Genomic DNA, 25,289 nt, shown 5'->3' with positions numbered 1-25,289 from the left:
GACATGATTAAGATAGCACACAGCATGAGGAACACCAGGGTGGGAAACTGACCTGTAAATCCCAATTCCATGTCACTGAGCTATAACCCTGCAAGATCCCAAACATAACTGCTCATGGCATTTGTCACTTTGGTGCATGTGTTCAAAATTCACAGTTAGTGTCTCTGTGTTCTGAGGTTGGTTTTGCTCTGCTACACTGTACAAATGTACAATCACACCCATTGCAGCTGGAAAAGAGGATTATTTTGTGAAGGGTTGAGCTTTACCTCCATGGGGTTCACAGTGATGGTCAAAGCAGAGTCATCCCAGTCCATCTCATTTTCCTTTCCAGTGTCCTGGTCACGCATGGTTCTCTGGTGTGCAGCACGGATCCGGAACACTCCCAGAATGATCATAAACACCAGGAAACTGACACAAACAACAATCACAACAGTGGCTGTACTTGGAACAACTGCAACAAGAAAATAAGAGGAGTTTCTTAGATGATACTGGTAACTCACTCTTGAAATGGCATCAGACAAATATTACAGGGAGTTACACAGAGGCAGTTAACCCGAGACCACTTCAAAAGTCACTTGGAGAGTAAGAACTAAACCTTAGTTCCTGAAGTCTGATTACATCAATCTGAAGGACTGACAACATATGGAAAGCAGATTCCACCACACACACACACAGACTCCTCTCTAAAACACATGATTTTCTTCCTCTGACATCCTACACCCATGCCAAACTGATACAATTCAAAGTCACCATGAGAATAAGGCTGCAGTTCTCTGCCCTTATTCAGAATCCTGTCCCTGTTCCTCAGTCTTTTACCTGGGCCTCACAGTCTCCTCAAGGCTAGGACACTTCACATCTTTTAATATACACACACCACCACCAAAAGCTCTCCTGCAGGCAGGAAAAGGTGTTTCATAGATCTCCAGTAATCCACTCCTCCCTGCCTGGGCAATAGCAGAACAGGACCCAGTCACTGCTTGGACTTTTAGTCCAAGATATTGGTTAAAGCCCTGTGGAAAAATCCCTCTCTGCAGCCAGAAGCCTCTGTGATGGTTTAACATCAATGAAAACACTTAAACTCCAGTGACTGAGAATTCTTACCTGAAAAGGGGTGAGGGTTAGCCAAGTTGTGACCAGAGAGATCAACAAATGTGTGATGCACAGGATGGACAAACTGTGGCTGTGCAGCAATGTGATTAGCATGTTCAACTGGGTTAGCTGTGTGGATAACATTCACCTGGGAACAAAAAGAAAGGGGTAAACTCCAGAAATGCATCAGTTTACTTCTGAGAGGAAAGAAAAATATAACATGAGAACACTCACTTTACATGAAGTATTACACAAGATAATACATGTCTCTGGTAGCACTACTCTTCCTTTATTTGCCAGTCTTTTGCTAAATTCATAGTCTGTCTTTCCAGTTCTATCTTTTTGTCTGCACACTTCCCTTAGCCATACTGCTTGGTCTACAACACAAGTTTCAACTCTGTTTAGGCAACATTATTTAAATCTGAATTGCAGGATTAAGAACACACTCATATATAAAATACAGCCTAAAATGTACATATTTACTAATATTACAGGATGAAAATCAAAGTCAATAATTCATTAATTATCAGTTGAGGCAACAAATTCCCTCCTCCTGTGCTCAGGTCACATACCTCCACTTTAAACTCATTGCTGACATAACGTCCATTGAGCTCAGAACAGACTAACTTGAACTTTCTGTCAAAGAGAGAAACTGTGTGCCAGTTCCTGTAGCGTATCAAATGCAAAACTTCTTCATAACTTGCCATAGTATCAACCCCTGTGGAGACAAATAAACAAGTAGAACAGTCACTTGGGCAAAAGACTAGTGCTCTATCATGTACTTGACAAATATTACTGCTCCTTTTTTCTCCAAGTTTTCTTAGCTGACAGCTTTTCAGTCAGTAGAAAAAAGGTGCCACCAGACAGAGGTGGCTCCACTGAAATTCTGTGGTTTGATTTTGTGATAAAATCCTAGGCCTAGTTAAGACTCCAAAAATCCTTTTAAAGACTTTCTTTTGAATACATTAAAATATTCTGAATATAAAACAGAATGGAATGATCCATGCTCCTAGGCACAAGGAACACTTTTTTCTGGGGCAAAGTGTACTTCATTTCCACAGTCCAGAGGCAACCTGCAATTTAGGGCATGAGAGAACAGAAAGGAGGTTCTAGAATTATGTATTTTCTAGAAGGGTAACTTTCCACAGAAGAGATTGAAATTCTAGTAAAAAATGAAGCATCTGGAGTAGGTTTTACACACTGTTGTTATCACTATCTTCAGACCCCACAAAAAGACCAGCAGCAGGTAACCCCTACCTGTGATTATCATGCCCAGGTTGGAACTGCTCATTTCAATGCCTTTCTGCTGTAATCGTGTCATGTCAATCTCCAGGCTTTCTTGTTCCTGATTTAGCTCCTCTCCAAGCACAGTCACCTCACATGTATCCAGGTTATGCATGATCTCTTCAGATACCAAAGACTCTTGTACTAAACAGCAGGAAAAAAGCCAAAGAGGTGACAAGAGCACAGGAGCTATCAAACGTCACATGCAATCTCAACTCTTCTGCCAGAACAAATATTAAGATCTGGGGCTGAAGTGAGCAGAGCAACTATTCATGAAATAATGACTTTAACAAACCCAAAGCCCAACATACAAACAAGGGAGAGTTACATGAGCATAATGGCCTGAGCTTACTACCAGTTAATTCTTTTTCTTAGCTGAGCCCCAACACTTTCTCACAAATGATATAAATCTTCTTTTTCCCTGCCCAAATCTGCATTAAGAGATAAATCCACATTTCTTTCCAAGAGGAAGATCCTCCAATTGTCACCATTGAACAAGGGGAGAGCAGGCAAGAGTCCTAAAAGCTGAAAAGGATGTTACCTGTAGGATCTTCATCTCCATCTCCCTCTGGCTCCACCTCCCTTGTGATGGTGCTGATTATGCGAAGCTCAGGGAAAAGGGCAACACCCTCAGAGCTCTCAAACTCTGAAGCAGAGCGGGCAAAATGGTTGATGCCACTGAGGCTGATTTTTGGTTCCTCTGGTTGCAAGACCATTACATAGCCCTCCACGGAAGGAATGGAGACACAGGCCTCGTCATTGAAACATCTATGAGAAGAGGTTTTGCAGTTGAGGAGGTTACTTGAGAAGGAGGCAGAGTAATTGCTTTATAAATTTTTAAAAAGCTGTCTCAGACCCAAGAGTCCTAGATGAATTCATCAGCTGCACTGGAAAGTAGGAATTCCCCACCAAGGGAGCAATCTTACAATTAATTTTTACTTACAGTTAACATTTGGCCCCATTTTCTATGCTATGACTAACAGCCACAGATAACACCTTTAATGAAGGCAGTGACACTGGAGACATACTCACAGCATACTCTTGAATTAAGTTCCTCTCTATCTTACACACTCCTTACTACATTCTCAGAAAGAACACTGGTACAGAAAACATTTGCTGGTCTCAAATGCATGCTGGTTATACACAAGACTCTCATTTATCACAGCTGAGAGGTTGCTCAGGTTTCAGCACCACCCTACAGAGATGCTTTCCCCACCAGGACATACTTGACCACACTGGTGATTTTCAGCCTCCGAATCCCAGGAGTTGGGAACTGGCGGGAATTGACGTAGGAAATGTGCTGCATGGCCTTGTCAACCCTCTCAATATCATCCCCTTCTAAGGTCAGTGTTGACTGGCTCGGGTTCATGTGGACCTGAAAAGGGAGAAAAAACAAATATGAGAATACTCAAACATGAGCTGGTGTTCAAAACTGGAAGTTGAGCACTGCTCAGCCTGGTACAACCTAGGATAATGACATCTGTGTTCAAAGCAATGAGGCCATTATTTACTGGCCTTCTAGTACAGTCTAACTTCACTTCCTTTTTCCTAATATTTTTAGTGTTTAATTCTTTAAGTCTCATTCTGCTAAGCTGCTTGCTAAGAATATCTTGTATTAGACCACCTGGTATAGCTGGTAAAACTGAGAGGCTTACAAATATGGAATTTCTCTTCCAGACTTAAAGAGCACACAATAACTCTCATTCTTAACCTCAACTCTTCTATACCAGAAAGATTTCCTAGTTTTCATGCAGTTTTATTGCAAAAAGTCACAATAGCTTGTTTTCTTTGGGACAGCCCTACTAACTGCCAGCAAAACCTGTAACTCTTTCAGCAAAGCAATAGAAGTGCTTTTTGTGCAACTTTACCTTCACACCTTTGCCAACACCATCAGCCATTTGCAAATCCAGTCCCTCTTTGCAGGTATACAGGCAATCTATCACCTTCTTGTTTTCCAGTTTACCAGAACGAATCATCAAACCTGCCAGATTGCCTCGGAAAAACTGAGCCATCTGGAGTTCACCACCTTCATAAAGGGAGGAAGGAAAAAAAAAATAATCTTTCAATGTTTTAATTCTTCTCACTTTTTGTTTTCTTCTGTAAAACAACAAATGTGCCTTCTGGTACCACAAAGTATGTACATGCAGGTTAGTTTTTATCCATTCTGGGTGTTAACCTTGTGATTATGTTCAAGCATAAAGAAAGAATTCAGCAGTTCATCATGCATATGGCCTTCCAAACAGGTGTGGCCATCTTGAACTGTGAAACTAAGGCTAATATTTCCATAACAAACATTTCAAAAGAAATGGCCCATACAGCGAGGTGGTGATCTGCAGAAATGGAAGACAGAACCAATGAGATGAGCTATGAAACCTCAGTCTTCATGTGGAGCATCCTGCCCCTAGATGTGAGCTACTTAAACATCATCACAGGCTCTCTTTACATTCAAAGGATGGAAAATAGACAAAGTGATTCTGCTCACTCTGGAAAAGGTGTCTAAGGGTTAATTGCTCCCCTCTCTAAACATTTCTTCTCTGTATGGACTCAAATGAGTAGTTTAAACTCAGGAAACTCATTTTTAGATATCTAAGTTAAGTCTGATGAATTGCAACCCAATAAACTTCTAATTGCTTAGGGTTTTTTTTTCAAAGATGACATTATGATGCTCACCCAGTCCCATCTTGCTAAATAACAGGGGCCACATTTCAGATCATTCCAGGAATCCTTAAACTTTACAGAAGGAGTATGTATAATGGATACATTCTTAGAAATATCCATTAATTTTGTCTCAGCTAAAGACACAGAATTCAACAGTCAATCACTAAGGACTCCTAAGAAAATAAACCCTGTAGCCAACCCAAAATACTTGGTAGCCCAAGATTTTAAACAAATTCACTGCAATTAGAACTTGGTATCTATTTCTGATCAACTGAGTATCCACTGTAAATTACAGCTCTTTAAGTTAAATACAAGAAACCTGATCTAAATATGAAATCAGTCTTGCTTTGAGTGGGGAGCAGAGCTACCTGAATCCCAGAGGTCCCTCCCAACCTACTGAGTATATCTATGATACACAAACATACTTAACATGTATTTATATATATTTTTATAGGATGAGGTGCATTTATGCTTTAATAAAACTGGATTAAAGAAATGATAGCTGGTAATTTTACATCAGCAACTTCTTTTACACCACTTTACCACCATCACAATCGTTGCAGATTTATACATGGATGTGCTTTTGGGTGCAACCAAACATAACACCACCAAAAACCAGAAAGAAAGAAAAAATAAATAAATAAATAAAATTAAATCAGCTGATGAAGCTCTGGAAATAGCAGCACAATGAAGAACCAAGCCTAGGAGAGGATTACGTGAAGGTCAATGGCCCGAACGCAATGTCTGCATTTCATGCTGTGTGCAAGATGAAGCAATGTCTTGGCTTAAAAATGAAATAAAACAGTAGGGAAAAAACTCCAGCAACCTGCAGAGGTCTCAGGCACAGTTTCATTGTCATTTTCATTTCCTGTATATTCTGTAGAAAAGCAAGACAAAGAATAGGACAATAGGGAAAGGAGCAAGTAGTTACAATTTGGCAAACTCTCTCAGCACAGAAAATACACAGCAGCACTTGCCCAAAAAAAGTCTGGTTTTACTCAACCCAGCTTCTCAAGGATTACAAGTTCTTTGAAACAAGAATTAGCTGCAGTGCAGGGAAGAAGCATCACTCTGCTGTTACAAGAACATAACACTCCTAACAAGACAACCTGAAGAGGCTGACACAGGAGCTGCCATTTAAACAGAACACTCCAGCCCCTGCCAGCCAAGCTCACACCAGCCACTATCAGCAAGGAGATACAACTCTATCTGCCTCCATTTATTTTTTCCTCTCTCAACTACTAAAAGAGAAATTAATAATAAGATTTGCTCTATCAGCAAATCACCAAAAGATACTAAATGTTGATTAAAGGAAGCTGTTATCAACACAGTTTTTTCTACTCTCATAATGACAGTATCGTGTGTTTGAAGCTGTCATTTTATCAGATGGAAGTGTCCAAGAGAAGCACCAACAATTAAAAGTTTCCAACCTTTCAAAAGAACTTGTTCAAAAGTATAAAATATCTCTCTCTGTAGAGGCGAGCTGTGTGTAAGCCTTAAGAGCATTCTGATTTATTTTAAAATCTGGGTAAGACACAGAAGATGGCCTTAAGCACAAACTACTCTCCTTTGGCATACTTTCTCCCAAAAAACCAAACCCCTGAAATTCAGGATTTGGAGGAATTTTAAAAAGATAGCACCTAAAGTTCTTGTATTCCAGACTTCTAATGCTCCTTTTTCAGTCTGCTGGCATTAAAAGAACTCACCTCAGAAATTAAAGAATCATATAGTGATGCCAATACGAAAGCACAGGACTTAACTAAATGTATATGCTTTTGTTATATACATATATGGACAATCCATACACTGAGCTGGAACAGAGTTTCCAAGTTCCAGTGTCTTGAAAATGAGCCACTAGAGCTTCCTTTTGAGCTAAAAGAGTTAACTGGAAAGTCACAACAGAATGAGATGAATAACGAAGAAAATAATTGACTCAAAGGAAGGGACAGTGAAACCAGAATGAATTTAGCACTGAAAAAACATCAGTACTGAAAGACAGTGAACTTGTCACAAAAAGTAAATTTGATGGAGAGCATATTTTGATAATTTAACCTTCATTCACACTTAAAAGTCTTAAAACTCAGAGACAAGAGACATTGTAAGACATAAGAGTGAACTGATTCACAAGCTACTTCTGTGCATTAATGCAGACTGCAACTGCAGTCCCTACTCTGAACCACCATAAAACATGAATGATTTATGACTGTTTGATCTCTGACGACTTATACCAGTCAGGGTGTAATTTAATCAGCAAACAAACGTTTCAATTCAGGACTGTGAAGTAAGATCTTTGTTACAAAGATCTCTGGTCAGCAGACTCCCTGTTCAGATGCATTCTTCTTTTTTCTCAAGCTTTGAAGAGCAAGTTTCCTATGTACTAAAGCTGACATTTTACAGCTTGCAGAATACCACAGTCTGCAGTTTTAAGCCACAGTCTGCATAAAGCAGTTGCTTCCTAAGTTTATTTTTATAAGCAGAAATGGTAAATATGCCAGAGACAGCATCACTGAGTTGCTTAGCTGAATTATCTGCTGGTTCCATTTATGAGAATACTTCTTCTACAATGCTTTTCAACCCACTTGAAATTAAGTACTCTGCTTAGTAATGTGATGGATATGCTGTACTCTTACAACTGCTATTAAAAATAAGTCATCTAGATTTCCATGGTTACCACAAAAATCTCTTTGCTGGAATGCTTCTTGGGGAGTAGCATCAAATTTCAAACCCACCTGCAGCCAATGAGTAAAAAAACACTCAGAAAAAAATAACTGAAAAAGGAAATATGTGATACTAGCTAGGAGCAATACAAACTGCAAAAGACAGAACAAGTTATCTGTCACCACTGAAAAGATTTGCTACATACTTCTAGGCTAACCACAAAGATTTCATTGAAAAGCCATAAATTAAAAGCATTAAAAATTGCAAATAGTTACCTTGCCAACATGCTCCAACTACTAGCTGTGTTTCTATCTTTGAAGGATGAAGTGGGTAATCTTCAGTCACTGGGAAAGGATCATATGAAACACCATCTACATACAGAGTTACTGCAGGAAATTCAACATTGAGGACATAATGATGCCACTCTTTGTCACAGACCTGAGTAAAGAAAGTTTTAAAAATTCTACTTTATTATTTTTTTTACTTGCAGTGGAGAAACTGATCTGAGGCACATTGTGCATATGCATACCTGCAGATACACTGACAACCTATAAGCCTGAGGGACTGTACAGAGAAAAACATGACCATTTTGAACAGAAATAAAACCTTCCACAACAGAATTATCTATAAAGAAAGCTGATTGGTTTTTGACAAGTAACAATCTTCCCATAAGGAAACATATAGGTATTTTACCATTAAACAGAACACACTGCCCTGCAATGAAAACAGGACACAGTCAGCTGTGGGAGAGAGCACTGTTCAGGTAACTGGCAAAACAGACCTGTCACAGTCACCAATGCAACTAAAAGAGCCTTCCTAAATTTACAGATATCCAGCTTCATTTTATCATTCAGAACCAGACAGCTGGAAAAGCTCAGAAAATATTTAATCCCTTCTGTCTCACTCTTCCTGATCATAAACAACATAAATTCATAAAGTTCTGCAGACCGTAGTAGAACCAACGTGAAGATTAGTTATCACAGCCTTCACTTTTCAATCTAAAATAATTAAGAACACATGACTGAAAGAATACAGACAGCTCTTCTCTCTAAATAGGAAGCAGAAAGTACCTGCAGCCCTTGGAGGCCTATTAACTCTATTTTTATGAAGCAAAATCTAAAGAAGAAAGCCAATTCATAGCTACTGGTCACTATGTATAAAAAGTCTATGTATAAGAAGTCACAATTTTTATTTGAGTGTATAAAGGGATTAAGAAGGTAAGTTCTTCTGTTATCCTCTTAACACTTTGAGCTGCAAAAATGTCACATGCTCAGAAATACTTTAATGCTATAAACAAACTGGAATAGATCCTGTTTTCTCACGCACGTTTTCTTACAGTGCACGTAGTAAAGAAAACTGATAACACAGCTGGAAGACTGACATGTTTTCACATATAAATTCACATTTTACTACTTTTCAGGACAATGACTTATACTTTATTTCCTGAGTATCCCACTCAGGACTAAGAGGCATAGCTGAATATCTCTGACACTTGATCCCAGACTAAGTATTATTGGGTGCTATAAATCATGATGCTGGGAGACTGGATTTGCAAAAAGTATTAACTAATAATTACACTATGAGGGACCTCAGTATCCAATGGTTTTATCTGCATTCTAACAGCTTCCCAACTGTCCTTTCTGAACTTACTTGATTGAGTTTCCAGTGAAATTCAGCAGGTTTGTATGTCTTTCCCTCTGAAGGGTCTTGGCGGAAAAGGAAAACGAGTCGGCAGTTGTGCACGTAGAGAGTGTAGTGGTGCCTGTTCATGTCTGCACAAGAGTTGGAATTAACATGATTATTTCCTGTAAGCCTTAAGAGCTCCACAAAATTCACCTGTTCTGGAATTTCATCCATAAATCACCAAGTAACTGATAGGAAGAAACAAATGTAGAAGTATATCGGGCACAGTAAGAGGAATGAGAAATGTTTGTAATAGGAATTAGGGAAAAAATTCTTCAGCAATCCATGAGTAAGACACTGAACAACAGTGCTTTAGAATACTACAAATACTGCTTGATCTTCCTTATTTTCAAATAAAATTTAATTCAGTTAGGGTGAGGGCTGCTGAATTTGCTCTATAGGCAGCATAATTTCCTTTGAAAAACCAGCAGCATTTTAAATAAAGGATCTTTCTAATACACTGAACAAATCCACTGCTCCAGCTAAAATACAAGAATTCTTTTACCCCCATTAGGCAACACTTGTGGCAACAGGGTTACCAAATTTCCTTCTTATTAATAGCATCTTCAAATTGCTTGTGTCTGTAGCATTCACAGAGAGTGAAATTACTCACAGGGTAGATAAAAAACATCAGTGGAGAAAGAGAAATTATCTTTTCCTAGAAAAGAAAGCTACAGCAGCACATGCTGTCACTAAACCTGATACATGTACAAATCCTTTTAGGCAGCATCAAGAATAAAGCTGTCTTTGGAGATGCAAATCAAGACTGCATTGCCAGAATAAGTCATCTCCCACAGCAAACAGCAAAACATAATATGAACTGAAATAGAAAACCAAGGCTGCCTCATTTGAAACTGAAATTAGAAAATCCAAAGCCTTACTTCATAGGTAAGGACAATAAAGAGGGGCTTTTGCAGTCCATTTCACTTCCAAGAAAACCTAACCTAGAGGAAAAACTCAGTGTTCATTGCCCTGTGTTGCACAGCATATAAAAACAAAGAAACAAACCCCAACAACGAGCCAGGTTACACCTGAAGTAATGACAAACCTGTCTTGTCTGAATTGCACAGAATTGTCTCTTTTTCTTTGGTCCCAGGTGCATGCCTCATCCATACTGAAATCATGAAGGGCTCTTTCAGATTGACTGTGACAACTCCATCTGGAATCTTCACAGCTTGGGTGCCATTAAATTCAAAGACTTGGTCACTGTCATGCCCATTATCGGTAGGAAGTCCTATTGTCCAGTTAGCAGCACTACTTGGAGGGGGAAGCAGCTCAATTGTGCCAGAAGCAGCACCTACAATAAAAATGCTCCAGTGAAAAAAATGCAGAAACTAAAAAGATCACAGCTAGTTTCAGAGCAAACCTTTCCTGAGCACCAACTGCCAGGATTATGCTCTGCCATCACACAACAAGTTTCCTCTTAAATAATGTGGCACTAACAAGAGGCAGCTAATAGCACCATGACATCCATAAATTTAACTTCTGGGAAGACAACTGATCTCATTGAAATTGGTTTGCTTACTATCTCTACAGCTCTGGAACCTCATTTTGCCTCTTATCTCAGGAACATTAATACCATTTATACCTCCAACCCATGACCATCATGCTTTTCTAGACACTGCAGTAGCTGTAGGACTAACACCCAGCCAGCTGGAGAAGGCTGCATAAGCATCCCCTCCCAGATCAGTGTCTGATAATGCAGTCAGGAGCAATCATACCCAGGAGGTCCTCAGCTTGCTTTTTGTCCCCACTTCAAGCCTAAATCATTAATGTCATACTGACCTAATCAGGGAATAGCTTAGGAATTGCCATCCATGGTGCTTAAAAAAAAAATTAGAGGCTTTAATGTCAATACCCTTGTACATCTCTAACATCCTTTTAGCTCCTGAACATGAACTTCATGTAAGGGAAATCATTAGTCTGTGCAAGCTAGTGGAGAGGCAGAAGAAAAGGATTCTTTACTGCATTTGAGAATTATTTTAAAATAATTGCCTTGAGGCAATTTCATGCCATTTACTGCCTGCTAGGCAAAAAGTTGAAGAAAACTTCATGCAAATGAAGCCTGTATCCACTTACCTATTTGTGGTCTGACCTAATATTTAAAGCAAAGTGAATAAGCAAGAGAGATAGACCTCTCTACTTGAGGTAGAACAAAAGTGAACTACTTGAACAAAAGTGTTCTTACCACAGAGTCTGTGGATGGATTTCTCAGAGTAGGTGTCTCTGTCACAGCCTTTACCAATATGATTGGTTTCTAGTTCAACTGTTGCTTGAATTGAGGTTATTGGCTCATCACAAGTCTCCAATCTCATTCCAGGGAAGAGAGCCAAGGAACCAGTACCAGGCTCATATTCAATCCTCTTGCTCCAACCTGTACATTTACCCAAGGAAACAATATGTAAAACCTCCCATGGGTGACTGAACAAAATACCAAATGCTAAAAGCAGATAGGAAGGAGCTCAAACCCACCTTGCCAGCCAGGCTTGCATGTAGGCTTAATGCTAATTTTAACCAACACATCCTCAGCAGCTCTCTTCTTCCCACAGTCATATGCTGTTACTGTCAGTTTATACTGATGTTCTTTACCATAGCTCAGCTTTTCTGTGTTTTTTATATAACCTGACACACAAGAAAGAAAAAGCAATAATCAGACCTCATTTCTGAAGGCCACTGTTACATGGAATGCATCCAGAAACCACCTATGTACTTCATGCAGTACCAAGACTTTGATAGACACAACTGCAAGTGAGTTAGCCCTTAACTATATGAGTTTCCAATGCCAGACATCAGGCCCAGGTACCTAAACATTACATAAATCCAGCTATGAGCACACAGGCATATACTCATCAGGCTCTTAATATTGTATGATATTACTCAAAGTGTAACTGTTCATAGTGCTAACTGATAATTAAGTTGTTTGGCACATGTCAGGATTCTATCTTTTTTTTTTTTTTTTTTTTTTTATTTGTACACCATGAAAATTATCCACTGGCAATCTGGATCCCCAAAAACTCAAACTAAAGCACACTAAAAGCTGTCATACTTTGCTTAACCAGCTTGCTTGCACCCCTAGAAGTAGTCTGTATGTTTGGAAGGGTTCACAGATCACCAGCAGAAAAGAAACTGCCTAAATTAATCACTACACTTCAAAACCAATAACCATGGCACAGGAATCTCCAGGGCATCTCAAATGTGACAAGCACACACACAGAATCCCATTTTTTGAAGCTAATTAGCAAAAGCTATCTTAACACAGGATAGAAAGCTGAAGGAGGAAAAGATCTTACTAAGAGCAGCTTTAAAACATAATATTATATTTTCTTTATTTTGAAAAAGCATTTTGCAAGAAACAACACACTTGCAACAGACCATCTGCTCCTTACATCAGCAGACAGCACATGGTCTTGGCATTGAAAGATCTCTCACTTCTCATCATTGATTCAAACTGTGAAAGTTCATCATTTAATGATGTTGTAAGGAAAGAGGTTTGCTGTAGTTTCATGCTGACCAGTTTGAAGTACTCTTAGGGCAGCAAATGACAGTAATTCCCACTCCATGCTGCACTGTATCCTTACCATCTTTGTCAATAGCAAAAGGTACATCTGGAGTTACAATTTCATAATTGCAGATCTGGCTGAACTGAGGTGAGCAATCTGCATCCACTGCCTCCACTTTCAGGATGTTGTCATATCTCTTCCCTTCAATAACTGTTGCCTTGTAGGACTTCTCTTTGAACACAGGAGCATACTCGTTCACATCGTTCACCTGAATGTGCACTGTTGCTCTGGGAAGAAAATGGAAAGCTCAGTTGCCAAAATATTCCAAGAATCCCATCCAGGAATCTGGTAAAGATCTGGTAAAGATCTGGTAACTGTCCTTCAGAATGGAAGCTCCCTGAAAAAAGGGAGCAGAGACTGACACAACAAACAATCTCATCTATCCCAGCTAGGAAAGCAGTGGATATTTTTCCAGTGCTTGAATGTAGTGTTGGGTGACTACTTCTTAGTGCTGTTTATTTGCAAATAAAACCCAAACCCTTGTATTACAACTATTAAATTGCTGCCATTTTATAGAAATACAAGGAAGCAGAGCTGTGACAAAACAGGCTTTCACTTCTGTTAAAACAGTGCAATCCCTTCAAGTGCTTCCCTGCTGACAGAGGATTTGATGCAAAAGCCCAATTTTTATTTCATGGGAACAAAAATGACAGCAAAGACTGAGGCTAAAAACTCAGCCAAGTGCATTTGATTGGCTTCCTTTTGGTAATAAAGTAGTGAGCTGTATCAGTCAGGGAAAATTGGTTTATTTCTTGGATGTGGGAATGGGAGCTCAGACAATTTAAATGGAAGAATCACAGGAGTGGAAGCTGGATAATCCTAAACAGGGACTTGAATTCTGTCCTTCCATCCTTATCAGGGACTGCTGGTGTACACAGAATAGGAAAATAACACAGTTTCTGTCAATGACCAAGGAGAAAAGGTGAATAGCAAAAAGTATCTGGAATGTACATGAATACCAACTTCAATCACTACAGTCCTTCCATAAAAGCAAAAGTTTTCTTTTGTTAAGAAAAACAAAAGTCTTCAGGGTTTTATTTTGTCCTTTGTGCTAAACAAATGCCACCAAAAAAATGGTCTTCTCTACCATATACACTTCCTGTTCCTCACTTTGAGAGCTAAACTTCAAGATGGTTAAAAAGCCAAAAACCAAAACAGAACCCAAGCAAACAACAAAAAAACCCTCAAAAAACAACCAAAAAGCCCACAGACAAACCAAGAACCAAAAAACCACATAAACAATTAAAAAACAAGCAAACAAACAAACCCAACAAAAAAACCACCTGGTTTGTAGGCACAAATCTTGGAAAACAATCATTCTGCTGTGGGGAAAGAAGAGCTGCAGAGTAGGCTGCTAGCTCTGCACTGCTTCATTACAAAGCCATGAATCTGGAAAACCATCATTTTTCCTACCCCCATCAAAAAAAAAATTATATCTTGATTAACCAACACAGGTAAAAAACACAGAGAAGTTCTGCAGTGCAGAGGAGGAACTGTACAGTACCAAACTGAACAAAGAATATAACTGCAACCCACCCAACAAAACATTTGTTGCCATCTTCCTCTTTGAAATCTTTCTTCAAAAGACAAATTGAATATCAAATGGAGTTTAAGGGCACATCCAATTTCTGTCAGTGTAACCCTTAAGGAGACAACATTCTGCTGCCTATTTGAAGCCTACAGCTGCAGAGTAACAAGGTTGTGCTTGTCACCAAGATAACTGCTTCCAGTCTATTCCTCATCTTATTTATGCCCTTATTTTCCTTACACAAACAGGAATCCACCACATGCTCCACAGATGTTTACACCAGGGTGTTAAACAGTTATTCTCAAGTGGATTTGCCAGAGAGCATTTTATATTGTGGTTTTGTCTTTAGATAATGATTAGTTAAAGTTTGCTTTGTTCCCATCCTTTAATCCAGGCAGAAATTAATCTTGTGCTATTGATCTTGGTTTGGGTTTTTTTTTGTGAGGCTGTCTGGAAGTATGTATTCTTTTCTGTTTTGTCAACTTTATTATAGATTGACTTCTTGAACCATTTTCTAGGTTTTAAAAAGTGAATTCTGAAACCATATCCAAGCTTGGACTTTGCAAATTCTTAATATCAAGCCAGATTTTAACTATGTCAACAGTTTTCCTGCTTCTGTCCCCACAGTTTTCTAATGTAAATTCAAAGACATTGAGGGATTAAAGAGCATCATCTGGAATACAGCTAAAGAGGTGTCAAAACAGTTCATGTCCATTTTGCTACTATTTATATTACCATTATATGAAAGTATTCACACTTGGTTTGCATTTACTCCCAACACACAGAGCATAAATCACCAGGAGCAGGAGACTGCTTGGAACCAAACTTCCCCTCAGCCCACCACGGATTTCCTTACTTGTGGGATTTTTTGGCATTGACTCCATCTGGTCCCTTCCCACAGTCATAGGCTTGGATGGTGAAGGTGTAGTCCTTCTGGAGCTCACAGTCCAGCTTCTCCTTCGAGCGGATTATTCCCTCCCCAGTGGATTTATCCACTACCACTGCTTCAAAGGGAACATTCTGCCCGTGAATTTTAAAGCCACAAATCTCACCTACAGATTCAAAGGAAGACAAGTTAGAGCTACTCCAACTTCTCAGATTTATTTTTTTTTTCTAAAGCAAACGACCAAATATTTTGCAGCCAAGGGTTTGTGAGGGGCTGTGGACAAAGCAAGAGCGCTGTGCTTTAAAAATGGGTGATTTCTGGGCACTTTAGTAAAAAGAAGCATAGGTCTGCCTTCCAAGCAACTTGTTTACTTTGCATCCATTCATGCAGGAATACAGAAGAGAGAAAGAGAAATGTAGACAGGCATTTCACAGGAGTACTTGAGATAGCTCTAGGGTAAGAGTAGATCTTAGGAGAGCACACAGCCAAGGCCACTGGTGGTGTCTTCTATGCCAAGCTACTGGGAATAGCTGGGCAGCTTGTTTATTTTGACCAGAGCAAAAGGTTAAAGTGCACAGTTACAAGTCAAGGGGTGAAAAAAGCTTCAAGTACAGGTTCAGCACCAAAATTACAGAAATTCTGTCACCAGATCAAAGGACAAAGTCTTCCTGTGCAATGTACCTGGCTAAAATTAGGGAATCAAAACAAACTACTGAATGAGAAAGGTAGAAATACCAACTTCTCAGGCATCCATTTCAACTGCTACCTACTAACATGGAGCAAATGTGGCAGTCAAGGAAGCTCTAGCATGGAATGATTTGTAAGCTTTCCTTTCAATTCCAACTCTTTGCCCTGACAAACTTGGAAGAGAAGTCCCCAGTACATCATTTAAAAACAGATCTAAGCCTAAGGTTACAGCACAAGAGCTCTTGCTGGGACAGTGTGTCAGCAGGTTATGGGAAGTGATCCAGACACACCTGGCTGTGCTAACAAAAGCCACTCAATAAACAGTTTAATCACCTGCACTGTGTTTTTACCTGGAGCACTCATTAGATTTGGGAGGTGATTTTCTTACAACAATACAAAACATGATTTTGCTATTATAGTTGCAGTGGTATCATAATACCAAGAGTGCAATGCTATTGTAAACATGTCTACAGGTGTTAAAAAAAAAAAAAAAAAGGGATTTTATTCCAATTTTTAACTACTGGAGTAGGCACTGAAGGAAGGGTACTGCAGGGAAGGTGTTACAATGCTTCAGCATTTAAATATTACTTTAAAAAGCATATGAGATGTCCCAAAGAAGTAAAGTATCAGTGAAAATACCAGAAAAGTCTCCTTTAATTCCTTCAGTGTCCACACAATGTACAATAATCCCAAATGGTTCAAATGGATGTCTGATTTACAGATATTTCTAACCAAGGGCTTGGTTACACAACAGATTTTAATAAATATATTTTAAAGTAAAAAAACCAAACCAAAACAAAAAAACACAACTGGGAGAATAAATGGGACAAAAGAGCATGACAGGATCTTCTGTTTAAGTGCTGATTCCCCATTTCATAACCAAAGTTAGTAGGTTAATATTCATAAAAGGGATAGAAAGAACCCTTTATCACCTTCTTTGGTGACTGTCACCTCAAAACTCTCTAAAGGGAGAAAAAATAAACCCAAGTCAGTAACAGGAAAGATTGAAAGGGAGCAAATAAGGAAAAGGCAAAGATGCACACATTACACAGAAAAGCTTTGGAAAAACTGTTTTAAAATTCCAGTGGTGATTTGCTATTATTTGTTACAATTTTAGAATTTTAGTTCTGCTATGATTTAACCTTTTAACTCCAGGTTGTCATTTGCAGGACTTTGAAATATTTAATAAGTTTATCAAAAGCCTTTTAATTTTTTTCTTTCTTTTTTCTTAACAATACCATCTGCTAGACAAAAGATACTTTCAAAATTCCATGTTGATGAAGACCTATCCATGTTCTTTACTCCCTGAAAATCATAATTTGCTAACCCTACATTCTTACCACCTTCTATGTATCATTCAATAAATCAATTATTTTTTCCTGATTGCTGTCATCTTATACCTGAATTCCAGTCCACCAAAGCAGGCCTGTGCCCTTAGATTCATTTCTAGCAGATTTTCTGTTAATTCTCATATTGGAAGCATTTTGTAATAACAAGTATTCAAGACTCAATACTGCAGTGGCCTGAGATGAGGCATTACAGTTACAGAGAAATATTTTTCTCAGAAAGGCAAATTTACAGACTAATACTGAAGGAGAAATATAATTAAGGGAAAATACCTTGTAACATGTCATGATCTGTAGTCCTTTGTTAAAAAAAAATAGAAAAAAGCCAGTTTCTGAAATAGCTCTCATGAGACTCTCCCTGAGACTCACTCCAGGTAATCCCTAGATGTATAATCAGCTCTTTATTTTAATGCACCAAGTGTGCTGCCTCTTGTGGCACCCACATCATTTATTTCAGTCTATTATTACACAGGATATAAATACAAATGTGGTTTTTAATGTGTTTTGGCAATAGGATCATTCAAGAACATTTTACACTGCTTAAATTTGTGGCTGACACCACTATGAGCCAGAAGCAACATTCCAACTGCATTTATTTTTTTTTTTAATATTCCACATCTCTTACTTCTGTACACACCCATCTCTCTCTCCCCTTCCAGTAACTCTAACCTTGGGAGTCAAGCATCAATTGTGAAACATTAAGATTACAGGAAAGAAAATACATGGAAGGGAACATTAAAGCAGAGAGCCTGATAATGGAGAAAAAAGGGGAATTGTATTAATGTGGCAATTATCTATAATGTAGACAAGGAAGCTATTTAAAACTGGTCAGGTTTTTATCATCTGGAGGGACCTTTATCTCTGGAACAAACACCAATTTGGCTGCTAGGAGGTTTAGGCATTATGTTTTTGGCTCTTAAACATAAAACATAAAGAAGCTCTCCAGTAAATAACCACACGTCTCCAGATGCTTTTTAAGGTGTAAAGTTTCTGTTCAAGGTGTATTACAGCTGAAATCCTGCCAAGTGTTTCTCAAACAACAACAATTCTACTTTCCACTTCACACTAGAAAGATAAACAAATGTCCTTTTATTACCTCCCAGGCAAGGTTCTTGTGACTGAAAAGGTTATAGCTCATAAATCCTCTGGTGTTACAAGTGCTCTGAACAGGGAAATGCAGAGCTCCCAATCTAACAGGCTTGTTAAGATCCCTTTCTCAAAATGTCCCTCCACAATAAGAAGCAAAAAGGAGCAATTCTCTGAAGTCCAAAATATTTATAATATTAAATCTCCCCTTCCTTTCTCAAAACTACATTAGGGACTGTTACAGTTAGTTCATGACAAATAGGACATGTCTTAGATTGATATTCCCATACATTGGTGAAATTCATTTTCATCTCAGTTAAAATCTCTCTCAGTATAGAGAAGGTTCTTCTGTGATCACAGAATTCCTGACAGTGAATTTTTTTCATTGCCATGAAGTGAGCTTGGTGCCATCTCATGCTCCCTGAGGTTTCATGTTATGTTGTATGTGCTTAAAGCTTTTTCTCATTTCATTCTGAAGTTGAGCATTACCAAAATAAACCTCTACCTCTCCTACTCTTGATTCTCTGACCTCAGTCACCTACCCCTCTACATGTTCATTCCACAGAAGCTGAGGAAGTAAAATTCTCCCAGCTCAAACCAAGCAGCTGTCTACAAGAGGATCTTGGAAAGCCTTCAGGAAAGGCTCTCATTTCAGTACCTTTAGAATGTCTCCTCCACAAGTATCTCTTGGTACCATACAAAACTGCTAAAAAGTGAAGCAATTTGCAATTTCACAATTAGTGCTGACTCCATTTCAGTTTGTATTTGCATGCATGACACATACAAAACAAAATGTCACTTCATCTCTTAAATTTGATGGAAAAATGGCTGAAATACTATCACAACCAAAATTCCTCTTAGTTCTGCCAGCTGCCTGGGCAACATATTTATTGTACACTCAGGGAATCCCTCACTGGATGTGACCAGATCAAAAAATCTTTCTGTTTGATTACACAGCATCATTCATCTTCTCTTCCTATCATTCCCTTACAACCCCCAACCCAGCTGGGAGCTGCATTACAGACAGACAGGAGATGTCACAGCTCCTGCACAAACAGGAGGCAGCATGGGAACAGCAGCAGCACTCACCCCCAGCAAGATGGGAACCCCACACACCTCCAGGAAGATGACAGAAAAGCTGTAGTGGATTTTTGCATTTGTGGGGTTTTTTTTTAAAGAATGAATACAGCCTGCAAGGTTGTTTTCAAAGCTCTAAGTCAAAAAATTCCTAACCCCCACAAAAATACTTTTTGCAGCCCAGAGTACCAAGGGGAAAATAAAGTATTGTGGCTGAGCTGTGGTTATCTCTAGGATGAAAACCCCATTACAGATACATCAAAAAAGCAAGGAAACATTTCCTTCCACAAGGGAAACATCTTGCCAGCAAGACACTGTGCTGTATTCTCATAACCAAACACATTCAGTGAGGCAAAGGCACCCAGATACAATATTGTTTGCTTCAAACACAATAAAAATTCAGATCCTTTTTGCATAGTAAAGGAGAAATCCCATACTGAGAGCTTCAGACTGACTTTGGACAGAAATTGTTCTAATGTACAATAGAAAATGTTGCTGTCCTTTATTTTTTTCAGCAAAACCACTTGGTATCAAATTCCAATATGATTTGTTTTGAAACATACAAAAGTTTCAGTGAGGAAGGAGAAAGGTCATTGTCTTCTCAAGCAGATCTGTAACAATCATGGTACAAAAGACTCAGTCCCCAGGGACCCTACACTTGGGGCACTGTGGCAAAGCAACATGGAACATCTTTATTCCAGCTCTGTTTTCAGAAGTGTGTCATTGCAGATGTAAAATCATCCAAGTTACACTAGAAATAAATGTCTGTATTACCCTACTTGCTTTTGCACACCTAAATTTTAGGAGCCTACCCACAGCAGAGTGAGCAAAGCAATAAAAATATTGCTTTCTCTTGCCTCATAGTTTATGTGCTACAAAGGATTTAAATGAACTAGTTTCAAGGTGTTTCAACATGCTCAAAATCGAAATAAAGCAAAAAGCTCTCTTTAAAATATTTTAAACCTATGGATAATTCCAAAGTTTCACAGCTCACCTAGGGGGCACAGTTAATTAAAATACCCAACCTTTTGAAGCATGAATAAATTTGGTTTATATAGGACTACAGCAGTTAGGAGTGAAACCCTCATTTAATGCTGAAAATGCTTGGTTTTACTGTGAAAACAGCACAGTTCTAATGGGCTTCTCACACTTAAACACCCACATAGATACTGCTGAACAACAGCAGTGCTGTTCCCCATCCCAGGCCATGACTGCAGCACCAACTAGAGCTGATAATGCTGATTCAACACATCTCCCACATCTCCTCTCCTCCAGGACAGATTCAAGTATTGTTCCACTTAATGGCAGGCAAATACTTTTAGAGATTCCCAGAGCACAGCCCCTGAGGATTTACATCATTCAAATCCAAGAGTCACATGGGGGAACATTTCTTTACAATCCAAGAGTTGATGATAATATTTTGAAGCCATTGGTTTGTTGCTGCTTAAGAATTGCTAGGGTTTGAAAGCCCAAAGATAGAATGTTTACACAAATATTTAATTAAACCAACTTTCAGATAGTAAGCATGTTCATTAAATGAAAGCAGGTTTATACAAATTAGATCAACATCATGGAAAAGAAGGATCTTTTGAAGAGATGCTTTGATATTGGATTTTCCTCTGCAAATTTTACAGTATTTTTGAAGCCATTCTGCCAGTGCTTTCTTAAAGCTTCATGAGATCCAGCACTCAAGAAAACTTGACTATCCACTAGTCCAAAACTGCCATTTTCAAAACCTGCTCAATGCTGTCAAACTCCTACATTTAAAACACTTAAGAACTGTGCAAATGTATTCATGTTCACCTAATCACCAAGTACACAAACCAGCTCTCCTCTAATCTCTTTCTAGTTAACAGATTTTGTGTATCCCAAGTGTCTTCATTTGGAAATGAAAAAGGGTTTTGTTCAGACAGCAGTTTTATCTCCAGCTAAGATCACTTAAGAGCCTCTGCCATGTGATTCCAATACATGGGAAAGTTTGAATTTCAGAGGTTTTCCATTATCTTTGAACTTCCTGAATTTGTAAGGCAGCCTTGAAGATAATTACAGCTTAATGATAAAGTAACAAAACTGTTCCTGTATCACAGAAATTGTGACCACTGCCATATTACCCAGCACACAGTGCAGCCAGCATGCTGAACAGCTGAAATGGCATTTTCAAAGACTGTTCATTCAGCCCCTCTCTTTTTCCACTTCCTCCTCCAAGCCAGGCTAAGCAGCATTCCCAAAAATGGATAACATCACATCCCTTGGGTATTTTACTAATATTCTTAACTCTAAAATTCTACTTCACCAAGTAAGTTTATCCAAGTATCTAATTTAAGCTTATGTTATCCACCACAGCTACTTCAGATCATAGAATCATAGAATGGGCTGGGTTGGAAGGGACCTCAGAGATCATCAAGTCCAACCCTTGATCCACTCCCCCCGTGGTTCCCAGCCCATGGCACTCAGTGCCACATCCAGGCTCTTCTGAAATATCTCCAGACACGGAGAATCCACTACTTCCCTGGGCAGCCCATTCCAATGCCTGATCACCCTCTCCAGAAAGAAATTCTTTCTCATCTCCAACCTAAACCTCCCCTGGCACAACTTGAGACCCTGCCCTCTTGTCTTGCTGAGAGTTGCCTGGGAAAAGAGCCCAACCCCCCCCGGCTCCAACCTCCTTTCAGGGAGTTGTAGAGAGTGATGAGGTCTCCCCTGAGCCTCCTCTTCTCCAGCCTCAACACCCCCAGCTCCCTCAGCCTCTCCTCACAGGGTCTGTGCTCAAGTCCCTTTTCAGCCTCCTTGCTCTTCTCTGGACCTGCTCCAGCACCTCAATCTCCTTCCTGAGCTGAGGGGCCCAGAACTGGACACAGGACTCAAGCTGTGGCCTCCCCAGGGCTGAGCACAGGGGCAGAATCCCTTCCCTGGACCTGCTGGCCACACTGTTCCTGATCCAGATACCTGCAGATGCCTGATGGTATCCTTCAAACACTATTTTTTCATATATTTTGCCAAGCCAAAAAATTTATTTTCCATAAAACTATCCAATTAATGAACACAGCAATCTGAAACTAGTTTCCAGAAAAGAAAAAAAAAACCACAACACTGCAGAAGTTTGTAAGAAAACTGTCATCTGATAGTCCTATGTTGAAAGTGAAGAGTTAGCCTATGTTTTGCAAATGGCTTGCGTATTATTCTCTACATTCTTTGCTAGAGGAGAAAAAGCCTTCAGGTAGAAGAGGCTGCCCATTTTTTAAAATACCCCAAACCTCTTAAGCAAGCTTATGACAGAAAGTTTAGATTTCTATTGGAATTCTGTCCAAGGGCTGCACTGAAGAAATATAAATCTTAATTCTACTGATAAATGCTTTCAACCTATTAAGACACAAAACAAAAACACTAAGAAAACCAAAATATTTTAAGAATTATAAGAATATATTTGTTTCAGAACTCCCCCACTGAATTCTCTGAAATGTGGAATCCAGAGGACTGAAGGTTAGACACTATGGAGAGTAAAAAAAACAACCAAAACAAGAGAAAAATTAACAAACACACATGAAATTGAAGCAGCATGGAATATCAGCAGTCTGGTTGGAATATCTGGATACAGCTGTATATTTATAGCTAGAGATATGAAATAAAACTCTGGTTCATGCACAAACATTTCCTTGCATCTAAAAGCTCTGAAACATTATGTTCCTGTTAGGGAACACACACTAAACACCACACAGCCTTGTCATCAAGAAAGCTTTTCCACTTTTTTAAGAGGAAATGTGGATTAATTCTTTACCTGCAAACCGTAGAGGAGCATCTTTGTCCAGGGCTATTAGAGGGGGGTCCAAGAGCACCGTGTTGTCATTTTCTGTAACTATACCGTGATAGGTTGTTTCAATCCATGGCTTATGCTTGTTAACTGGAAGAAAACAGAGTAACAAGTCAAAACTCTTGAAATTGACAACTTCATCAAGAAATATTTTGTAACACTGTTTTAAACATTCTTCTTTCATTCTTCTCAGTCTGAAAAAAACATTTTAGTAAATTAGAAAAGCTGAGACAAAACCCTATGGAAGTTCAGAAGAGTTCAGCACCTTCCAAAAACAACTCAGCAAATCTGAAATAATCTCTTAACTATGATGGGATTTAAGACACCCCTGAAGTGCAACTCAAAAAAACCTCCTAACAGAGATGGTTCAGTGCTGCCAGCAGTGCTGAGTGTGAAACCAGAAAAAAATTATTCAGCACCAGATGAAAAAAACCTGCCCAACATGAAACACAAGGGTTTGGGAACATTCTACTACTCTCCAGTGTGAAAAACTTAGGATGCAGTTGGTAGACTTACTTTTTAAAGCTTTTTCTAGTTTTAGCATTCTGTCTGGCTTGTTAAGTTCCTTTTCTCAAAATGTTCCTCCCCTATAAAGAAGCAATCTCTAAAGTACAAATTATTTCTAATATTAAATCTCCTCCTCCTTTCTCAAAAATACATCAGAGACAGTTAGTTCATGACAAATAGGACATGTCTTAGATTCACATTCCTATACACTGGTCAAATTAATTTTCATCTCAGTTACAAAATGCATATATAGACAGTTTATTTTCTGGTTTTTATTCTAATTTTTAAAAAACCACAGCAATGAAAGGACTTTTAGACAAAGGACTAAACCTAGAGGTAAAGAACTCACACAGGAAACCATAACAATCTCCCAGTATGTTTCCATCTGCAATCTTCCACTAGTTAGTAGCAACAAACAGCAAGGCAGGATATAGAATTCATATATAATGCAGCAAGAGAGAACTCTCAACAAACTATTTGAATGCAAACAGAGTTTAATTACCACCATGTGGTTTTACTCAATATGGCAACACTGCCCTCAGTGCCTCAATAGTACAGACCTAGTATAAAATACTAGAACAGATCTCTGCCAGAAAAAAACTCCAGCTTCATTTTAATGCTTCTCAATGTAATTACTTTTTTTTTTTTTAAGCTTCTCCTAATTTAGCACCTACAGTAAATTCCACTACTGGAGGGAAGAGGGTTCTATAAAAGCCTGAAGTGCTGTAACCACATATGAACAGCATTATGAGTATGCTAAGCATCTGCAGAGTCTACTGAACCTTCAAACAACAGGCCCAGTTAAAAGCAAAGTCATGTCCTTTTATTATGCTCTAGACAATAAAATCATAAAGCTTAAAGCCCTTTGTGTTTAGGAAGGCTAAAACATCACCAGATTTTAAAACATAAAGCTTAAATCCCTTTGTGTTTATAAAGACTACACATCACTGGGTTTTCAAACACTCTCCAAACTTACTGCTGAATATCCAGGAAGGGCCCTGTTATCCATATTTGTGATCTCCTGACTCCAGCATTACTGTAAGAAATTCTCAAGCCAGCATTTGGAAAAGCTTCTGAGCAGCCCATGACTGCTTCTCTTGAACAAACTGCAAAACTGAACCATGGATTATTCTGCTCTCAGCTGGATTAATTATTATTAAATGTTGGACTGAAAACCATCCCATTTTTTCCTCTTTAATTGTCACAAAACTCCTGAAATCTACAAGCTGACAAAGCCAGGCTGCCCCTTTCAAACCAGAACAGTTGGCCTGTTCCAAGCTTGACACCAGCAAAGTGCCCTGAGCTGTTAATCTCTTGCCATTTAACTGGATAAACTCCACTGGTTTCCTTGAAATACAATATTCACACTATTTGTAAGTGCCTCAACTGGAATCTCTTCTAAATCCCAACCAGCATTTAATCAGCTAGGGGA

The 25,289-nt window shown here is 38.8% G+C and overlaps 1 protein-coding gene across 4 annotated transcripts in view; it reads right to left on the bottom strand.

Moving 5' to 3' along the window:
* The window catches only part of CLSTN1 (calsyntenin 1), a 35,093-nt gene that overhangs the window by 2,992 nt on the left and 6,812 nt on the right, over window positions 1-25,289 (bottom strand). The window contains exons 2-18 of one of the 4 annotated variants that reach the window (XM_030463461.1): window positions 23,318-23,440; window positions 16,966-16,995; window positions 15,317-15,512; window positions 12,951-13,159; window positions 11,845-11,994; window positions 11,561-11,746; window positions 10,421-10,669; window positions 9,340-9,461; window positions 7,965-8,127; window positions 5,858-5,908; window positions 4,242-4,399; window positions 3,600-3,748; window positions 2,915-3,141; window positions 2,347-2,517; window positions 1,662-1,807; window positions 1,102-1,237; window positions 267-451 (exon numbers count right to left, since the gene is read on the bottom strand). In XM_030463461.1, the coding sequence (XP_030319321.1) occupies window positions 267-451; window positions 1,102-1,237; window positions 1,662-1,807; window positions 2,347-2,517; window positions 2,915-3,141; window positions 3,600-3,748; window positions 4,242-4,399; window positions 5,858-5,908; window positions 7,965-8,127; window positions 9,340-9,461; window positions 10,421-10,669; window positions 11,561-11,746; window positions 11,845-11,994; window positions 12,951-13,159; window positions 15,317-15,512; window positions 16,966-16,995; window positions 23,318-23,440 (2,651 nt within the window). The remainder of the gene's footprint in view (window positions 1-266; window positions 452-1,101; window positions 1,238-1,661; window positions 1,808-2,346; window positions 2,518-2,914; window positions 3,142-3,599; window positions 3,749-4,241; window positions 4,400-5,857; window positions 5,909-7,964; window positions 8,128-9,339; window positions 9,462-10,420; window positions 10,670-11,560; window positions 11,747-11,844; window positions 11,995-12,950; window positions 13,160-15,316; window positions 15,513-16,965; window positions 16,996-23,317; window positions 23,441-25,289) is intronic. The other 3 variants (XM_030463462.1, XM_030463463.1, XM_030463464.1) reach the window with 3 other exon arrangements.

This window comes from Calypte anna, chromosome 21, assembly GCF_003957555.1.
Source record: "Calypte anna isolate BGI_N300 chromosome 21, bCalAnn1_v1.p, whole genome shotgun sequence".
Taxonomy (NCBI): Eukaryota; Metazoa; Chordata; class Aves; order Apodiformes; family Trochilidae; genus Calypte; species Calypte anna.
This window is presented reverse-complemented; position numbering and strand designations above follow the sequence as displayed.